The 8,569-nt window shown below is 45.2% G+C and overlaps 1 protein-coding gene across 1 annotated transcript; it reads right to left on the minus strand.

Moving 5' to 3' along the window:
* Positions 1–422: 422 nt before the first annotated feature.
* Positions 423–4,725, minus strand: Arpc5l (actin related protein 2/3 complex subunit 5 like). The gene is made up of 3 exons (XM_015497598.2): positions 3,309–4,725; positions 2,182–2,358; positions 423–991 (listed from the first exon to the last, which is right to left on the minus strand). Exons 1-3 carry the CDS (start codon positions 3,372–3,374, stop codon positions 929–931), a joined length of 306 nt encoding a protein of 101 aa, XP_015353084.1. The 5' UTR covers positions 3,375–4,725; the 3' UTR covers positions 423–928.
* Between the last annotated feature and the right edge of the window lie 3,844 nt (positions 4,726–8,569).

Genomic DNA, 8,569 nt, shown 5'->3' on the forward strand with positions numbered 1-8,569 from the left:
GGAACACAGCAGACCCAGCATCAGGAGATGTGACTAGGTACAGCCAAGGCCTACTCTAAAAAGACTCAAAAGTGTAATCACACAAACTGAAGACTTTTAAAGCCTTGATGAATTAGTAAATTTTCTGGCACTTTATTAAGTTAAATAAGCTCCAAAATTACATACAAATAAAATGAGTAAGAAACAATAAATAGTTTTTCAACAAAACACCTCTCTGAAGCATCCAGTGACTCTGTAGCCAAGGCTTGCTGAAGTTCTGTGTGACAAGAGGCCTCCAGACTTCCATGCTCTCTCCCCAGGGATGGCTGGACAGAAAAGCACACCCACCCATTCCACATGGAGTTTCTGGAACAGTCAAACTCTCATTCATGACCAACCCATTCATTATACTTTTTACATACATGAAACACACAGCAATGATATACTAATAAGCCAAGAGCTTTATTGATGCAGCAGGCACTTTACAATGAACCCAAGAGAGTCCGCCTTCTCTGGGAAGACAGGATGTCTGTACAAACTCTCAGGTTTTTCCACTTCAAAAACACAAGCTCTCCCTTTCACCGTGGCCCTTGGATATGCACCTGCCCAAATCATCCCTCCCCCATTTTAAACAAACAGGCAGTGCACACACAATGACCAACACTGGCCAGCCACTCTGTAGACAGTTCTGCATCACTCTATAGCGATGTCAGTTCTGCATCGCTTTGTAGACAAAGGCAGACTCTCGGATCCTGCAAAGGATTTAGGAAACAGTAAGATGATTTCTCCCTCCACCTCAAAAATAAAATACATTTCAGCCGATTTCAGCAGATATGTGTCCTGAAATACTTAGTTGGGAGTTCCTAGGAAGATGGTCCATTGTCAATCCCTTCTTCACCAGCCTGGGCATCCAAAATTCTTCTCAAGGTAACATGAGTCTTTTTTTTTTTTAAACAGTCTTTCTTGCTGTAAGAACTCTTATAATGGAGCCTAGTCCTCCTACAGCTAAGGCCTGTGGGGGCAGGAAAAGGAAGCATGTCAAATGAGACCTGGATGACCAAGGGGGAGATGGAACCATGCATTCCTGGACCTAATCCCACTGTGTCACAGACCCTCTGACAAAGGATTCCTGCGAAGGAAAACAAGTTCTAGGAAAGGCGGCTTGTCTGGAGCCGAGGGTCCCAGGAGCTGCCAGCATTGAGGCAGTAGAACTGGCTTGAGAACACAGTCAACAGGCACACGGCAGAACACAAGTTTCCCTCAGGACAAGCTCACTGCTCCCAGCCTGTCAGCACTGCCCAAGACGAAAAAATGCACACCACCCCACAGGGCTAAGGGGATGAAAGGACCTGGCTTCCATGCCACACAGAGGGCTTGCTCACTCTCCTAAGCAACAAAGCCTCCTGCACCTACTGAGCCACAGCAAAGGGGCGGCCAAAAAGGAACAGCACACCTAACAGCAGGACTAGAGGCCACAGCCAGCACCCATAACCCAGCACCATGGTTACACGAGGATCTAACCACCAATAAGGGAAACATTTTCAAAACTCAATGCTGGTTTCCTAGGAAGGACAGTGTGTTAGCCGGGTCCTCTTTAATGGCAGGCATGCCCACTGTAGTGTTATAAGGAGTTGGAGGTCGGGATGGCTACAGTAGCACACAAGACAAGCTTGACACAAGGCCTTGTTCCTACCCCACAAGCCAAGGGCAGACACAGCTTTTTTTCTACTTCAAGTGGATTAAATGACCATCAAGGTTTCTGCCCATGGTCCCTATGGGTCTGGAGAAGCCAGAAAGGCCAAGGCAGGAAGCCCTCAGAATAGGTGGGAGGGTTGAGCCTGCATTTCTAAGATCCCTCCACCCAACTCCCTCAGCAGCTATCTCCACCAATGCAAAGAAGGTATCATGAAGCCACACCCAACCAGCATGCCTCCCTCCTACCTAACCATGCCATGGCACCTGCCCCCATGTCCTGCCTGGCATAAATCCGCAGCTAAAAAGCAATAGCAACCACGATTACCAGAGACAACATACCTACCAGGTGCTTCTGTGGAAAAGCAAGTGATCGTAAATCCAGGATTAGGCCTGTCATTCTCACTGGCCCTTAGACTAGCCTAGGTTTATTTTGGAAAATCTGGCCTACTGATTTGAATGCTGAGGCATGTCAGCAGGCTGCCTGAAGGGGGCGATGTGTTCACGTACCTTTTCGTGCCACTGGAGTAACACTGCGCTGCTATTTTCTGTGGGCTTCTCAAACCCTTTATAAATGTACTTCATTAACAAGTCAATGCCATTTCTGTCCAGTGACTGCACAGCCTGCTCAATTTCGCTGCTTTTAAAGTTTGTGAGCACTTTCAGCACCACACCCTGGGCTCGCTCCTACAAAGGAAAGAAAAAGGGAGTGAGGTCCAGAGCCACAGCCCAGCCACAACCACACTCACACCCACAGCACCAAATCAAGTGGGCAGAACTCACCAGAAATCTGCTCAATTTCAAATTCATCTAGGACAGTTGAAAAAATTAAGTAGGCTAATTTTTTTAAAAAATTAATTTCAATGTTACCCCCTTACTTATGCCAGGAAGTTATTCTACTTATTTTAGGGATTTTCTATGACATCAGCAAGGCCTCAGATTCCACAAGATATAAAAAAGCAGTGAGCTTTTCTTTTTTTAAAAAAATACTGGCTTACTTGGCTGCAGCTCGCCCTGAACATACCCAGAAATAAAGGGGCTGTTCCCCTCCACCACTGCAAAGGTACAGCTGCTAGGTTACATCAAGATGCTTTCAGAATCCTAGCTGCAGGGAGGCCCCTCTCCCTGCACCAAGTTAACAGCATAATTATATTTTTGCACCTAGTTTTTAAAAGGCAGGAAGTGCAAAAGCACTTAAAATCCTTATGCATATAAAGCCTATTCAATAGCTATAAAAGCATAACCACTGATAAGCCCCACATGGCAGCTCATTTATCTGTTTTGCTAATCATCAAGGGCTGGGCTAAGTTCTAGCCCCATAAAGCCCTAGAGAAAAGTCAGTGTTTCTTTGGGGAGCTTTTATTATAAACATAGCTTCAGGGCTAGGAGTGTAGCTCAGCAGTGCCTAGCAAACATAATCCCTGGGCATCACAAAAAAAAAAAATCACAGCTGTGATGTTAGAGGAATCTCAACATACGGGGAGTGCCAGGAGGCTTCCATGGAAGTACTACCCAGTGCCACTGTCGCTCAGATGAAGCAGACACTGTCCAGACCCCAAGGAGCTCATGCTCCAGCGAGACAACTGCAGCCCTGGTCCCAACAACACCCAGCAGAGCTGCAGCACAACCCCCTTTACCTTCACAGCTTGATTCTTGGTGTTGACTGGAGAGTTCCGCAAAGCTGCATGGAATGCCCGAAGCATGTCCCCTGTGCATCACTGCCAGTTAAGGATGGCTAGGCTGAAACATGTCCATGCTTTTACTAATGAACTCACTTAAAAAACAGCTCAAAAGCAGAGTGAAAAGGGATCTAACACATTCCACCCATCATGCACTGATGGCCTCCTCCAAGTGGGCATAGCCTGTTTACACCTCAAATCTTTTCTGAGCCTCAGGGAGGGTGAAGGGCACCTCTGGCGACCCTAAGCCCTTCCTTCCACCTCCCATTAAAAGCAGCTGTCCTTGAGGAGTAGCTTACAGTAAAAAGTGTTTAAGCTTGCTTGTACCTGTTTAGTACTAGGCACCATATCTGCCCTACTGGATCCTCATGGCAACAGTGCACATGAACTAGAAACCACTCTCAAAGAATGAAGGCACAAACAGGTCTAACTCTTGCCTAATACAACTACTAAACTACTAAAGAAATCAAGATGTGCTAAAATTTCTATTTCCCGGGTCAATTAAGTCCCAACTTTTTTTTTTTAATTGTAGGTGGACACAATACCTTTAGTTCACTTATTTATTTATATGCGGTGCTGAGGATCGAACCCAGTGCCTCCCACATGCTAGGTGAGCACTCCACCGCTGAGCCACAACATCCCCAGCTGAAGTCCCAACTTCTGTGAGAAACTTTTGCCAATAAAATGAGCTGATCTCCATTTCCCTGCTCCCCCAAACTTAGTTGGAATCCTGACACCACATTTTTTGCTGAATTCTGAATACCCAGCACACAAAAGAAATTACAATCTGGGTTAGGTCCCCAAAGGTGACACCTATTTTAAACTGAATTACATCAGCCGACTTTCATTTCCTCATGTGAAACACTGGCTGCAGCCAAAAAGCTTCAAAAATAGAACAAGGAATAGCTCTGCCCAATCAGGTCTTTACTCCTGCACATGCAGTGATACCCACATGTGAACAGAGAGAGCCTCTGGTGCAAAGCTTAAGTCCCAGCTTCCCTAGTGTGGACTCCATCTTGACAGAGCTGGGTCTATGCCACCAGGCAAGCCACTCCCAGCCCTGGCTCCCCTGCTCCCTGCCTGGCTCCAATCCACCTTCTACATTGGAGCAGCAGCCCACCCCTCTTATCTTTCAGCTCCGGAATTCCTTTTAACCAGCCACTGGTAACCTCTACCACGCAGTTTTGTTTTTTCCTGGTACTAGGATTTAACTGGGGGCATTTAGTCACTGCACTATATCAGGCCCTTTGTATTTTCTATTTGGGGACTGTAAGTTGTCCAGGCTGGTCTCAAACCTGTGACACTCCTGCCTCAGCCAATTACAAATGTGCACCACCATGCTAGGCTCCTCTCTTCTACTATGGTGTCCTCAAAGCAAAAGGCAAGGTCCCAGAGACTTAATAAGACATATGGGCTAGCTCACTCTTCACTTCAACCTAGCACAGTGAGCAATTAGTCAACAAGATGGATGGGGAAGGGCAAGGATGATACAATTAGTGGATGAGGGCCAAAAGTCACTGTTTTTAATGTGAAGTCCCTGCAGCACTAGTCTATCAAGGAAACAGTGCAGCCAATGACATAGGAGAGCCTGGAGCCACTTTGGAGAACTTCCTTGTAATCACATATCATTTATGAAGCTGGCCTCTATACCCTTCTGGCTTTTAGGCTCATTCAAAGAACAGGCTGTGACAGCTGGGGGAAGCTTACCCAGCCCCTAGTCTTTTCTAGATTATTCTCAACCATGGTACTACAGATTTTTTAGACCACATGATTCTTTGATGTGGGATGCATCCTATAATTAAGCATTATAGGATGCATTTCAGCATCCCTGGCTTCTATCCACTAGATTCCAGTTAACACCCTAAATTGTGACAATCAAAATGTCTACAAACATTGCCAAATTTCCTGAGGGGCTGGGGAAATCCTGCTTTAGTCCTTACTATAAGGACCAGAATTGCTTTACTGAGAAAAGGTACTATTGCCACAAGGCCTAGGACCTGGTCCAGATGCTTTTCATATAATTTTAATTCCAAAAACCCTTTGTGACAAGAACCATTATTTCCATTTAAAAGGTGATGAAACTGGGGCTGGGGATGTGGCTCAAGTGGTAGCGTGCTCGCCTGCGGCGTGCTTGCGGCCCGGGTTCGATCCTCAGCACCACATACAAACAAAGATGTTGTGTCCGCCGAGAACTAAAAAATAAATATTAAAAAATTCTCTCTCTCTCTCTCTCCCACTCTCTCTTTAAAAAAATAAATAAAAATAAAAATAAAAGGTGATGAAACTGAGGCTCTGAGAAGGAAAATAACCTCCTTAAAAAGTCAAAAGTTAGGATATCCAGCTGGCCTTCAAATGCAAGGTTTTTTCTATTTGTGTTACTGGGGATTGAACCCAGGAGCCCTCTACCACTGAGCTCCATCTCCAGCCCCTTTTATTTGTTGAGACAGGGTCTCGCTAAGTTTCTGAGTTTGACCTCAATCTCATAATCCCCCTGCGTCAGCCTCCTGAGTCATTGGGACTGCAGGTGCACTCCACCTTGCCTGGCTCAAGCTCTTTCGACAATCTCTTGCTGCTGCTCTATCACTGTCCCAAGCTGTATGTCTGGGCACACTTGCTGGGTGCCCAGTGTTGCTCCCATGGAACTGATAAGGCCAGCATGGCTATCTTTTGTTTAAGAGAAGAGGATGCTGAGGTTTAGAGAAGGTATGTGACCTATGCAAGGTCACCAGAGCACAACAAAGCAGATCTGTATTGATACACAGCCCATGTTCTTTCTACTTCTTCAGCATGATCTCCCACCATGACATACTTCCCACACTCCCCAGTACTACCCTGAAACAGGCCTCTCTCAACTCCTCCACCTCAATCAACCTCTCTCCTGTTCCCCTAAGACTCTTAAGAGGTTCTATAGTTTAAATTCAATGACCTAATACAAGTCCAATACTTGGCACATGGTAGGGACTCAAATAGTTCCTTCCTACTCCTTACTTTGGCCCACATTTGCCACGATTTCAGTTTTCCTCATCTGCTAACCTCCTTTTTCCCAATTCCAAATAGTATATACTCTTCATAGTAATGTTTCTGGCACTACCATTAGTGGAAAACCTATTAACCCCTGCATGTGGTAAGTCTAGACCTCTAAGCTGCCTCAAGAAACCCAACTATAACTAGCCCTAGGCTTAGGGAGACATAACCTTCAACAAGCCCTTGTAGCAACAAGACCAAGGCAGCAACTGGACCTGGCCTTGGTCTCTTCACCTATGGAATGAGGGTTCTGGACCAAAGGCCTGACCCTGGAGCCTTTTCAGCACTGTCTGCTCATGAGGCAGGCCCTGCACCAAACTAGAGAACCAACCTTCCCTCCAGGGGGCCCTCCTCATGACCCCATTTCACCAGTAGGGAAACTGAGCAATCTGGAGGGAGCAGGAAATACAAGTTTCAGTGTTCACCTTTGAAAACACATTCCTGTCCAAAGAAAGTCTGAAGGTTTTTGTTTTAAGGGCATATTAGAGGAGCACTACAGAACTCCTCCCAAAAAAATAGTGGGCCTGATTTTCCAAGCTGAGTCAACTGATTAAACACTCAGAACCTGATTTATATACAGCAGGAGCCTCCAACCCTGCCCTGGTGAGTGTGGGGGAGGGGAACACACTTCCTGTAACACCATTTGAATAAAGAAAAATTCTTCCTGTGAGAATAAGTCAGTTTCCTGTGCTAAGGGACCAAGCAGGCTGTGACAATCACCTCTATTTTTAATCTTCTGTTCTAAATGCTTGTTTTCTGTGGCCACAAGAACCGTCATTTCTAATCTTGGGACTCTACTTTTACACTTCACTCTACACTGTATGGTTTTTCTTAGCTCTAAACTAGTAGGGTATTTTTTGCACTGCTTCCTGTACAAGACTCCTGGGGGAGTCACAACTCACTTGTTGAGCTTGGCTGAGACCGTGAAGGTCCAAAGCCCAAGGTGTTCAGAGAAAAATGAAAACAGGTGAAAAAGGATGGCATCAAGCCGACTCTTGGGTAAAAGGTGCACAATCTCGGACTTCAGTGCTGGGCTAAGGCTGCAGCTTTCATTCACCCCTTGGTCCTTTCTTCCCCGCAGTAAGCCACCCAGTCTGCTATTTTGTTATGACAGCCAAGCTGACTCCTCCCCCACTCCCAACACTGTACTGAGGGATTGCTAGGCAAGTGCTCCATCACTGAGCTATATCCCCAGTCCATTTTCATTGCTATGAATACTTCACACTGAACAATCTACAGGTTAAAAAAGTAAAAAAAAAGGGGTTGGGGATGTGGCTTAAGTGCTCAATCCTCAGCACCACATAAAAATAAAATAAAGATATTGTGCCCACCTAAAAAAAAGTCAATATTTAAAAAAAAAAAAAAGGAAAAAAAAATATGCTGCCAGACTGTGATGCAACCTAACCTTGGAAGCTAAAGATACAAATTCCCACCATGGAAGTCTGAATAGTCTGAAGTTCTGGAAACTATCAAAACCCATATGTATTTCAGCTCCATACCTGGGAAGACATTTGTGTGACTCTGGTAGTCCACAAATCAGTAAAAAGTTCATATCCCCCAGAACATCCTGATCAGAAGATACTTGAAACCAGAAATGCTTATTTTACAAGTAAGGAAACAGCCCCCCAAAAAGTGGTGAAAGAAATAATGTTATAGCTCATGGTCACAGACTTCCAGTTGTCAGGGAGATAGGATTCAAAAATCCAGGGGCTGAGGATGTGGCTCAAGCGGTAGCACGCTCGCCTGGCATGCGTGCAGCCTGGGTTCAATCCTCAGCACCACATACAAACAAAAGATGTTGTGCCCGCCGGTAACTAAAAAATAAATATTAAAATTCTCTCTCTCTCTACCTCTCTCTCTCTCTCTCTCTCTCTCTCTCTTTAAAAAATAAAAATAAAAAAAGATATTGTGTCCACCTAAAACTAAAAAATATTTTTAAAAAGATTAAAAAATCCAGATTATACTATGTCAGTAATAACTGAGTACTGAAGGGAAAATTTCTTAGATGAAGAATGCAGTTGTGCAGGATGCAGGGCGCATGCCTATAATCCCAGGGGCTTGGGAGGCTGAGACAGGAGGATCGTGAGTTCAAAGCCAGCCTCAGCAATGGTGAGGTGCTTAGCAACTCAGTGAGACCTGTCTCTAAATAAAATACAAAATTAGCCTGGGGATGTGGCTCAGTGGTTGAATGCCCT

The sequence above is a fragment of the Marmota marmota genome, unplaced genomic scaffold, assembly GCF_001458135.2.
Source record: "Marmota marmota marmota unplaced genomic scaffold, marMar, whole genome shotgun sequence".
NCBI classification, from domain to species: domain Eukaryota; kingdom Metazoa; phylum Chordata; class Mammalia; order Rodentia; family Sciuridae; genus Marmota; species Marmota marmota.

Excerpts from the sequence above, each read along its gene's own strand:
- Arpc5l (XM_015497598.2), bottom strand. The coding sequence starts at position 3,374 with ATGCTTCGGGCATTCCATGCAGCTTTGCGGAACTCTCCAGTCAACACC. Across the intron at positions 2,359-3,308 it reads CCAAGAATCAAGCTGTGAAG|GAGCGAGCCCAGGGTGTGGT; the intron begins GTAAAGGGGGTT and ends TTTCCTTTGTAG. Across the intron at positions 992-2,181 it reads TACTCCAGTGGCACGAAAAG|GCCTTAGCTGTAGGAGGACT; the intron begins GTACGTGAACAC and ends CTGCCCCCACAG.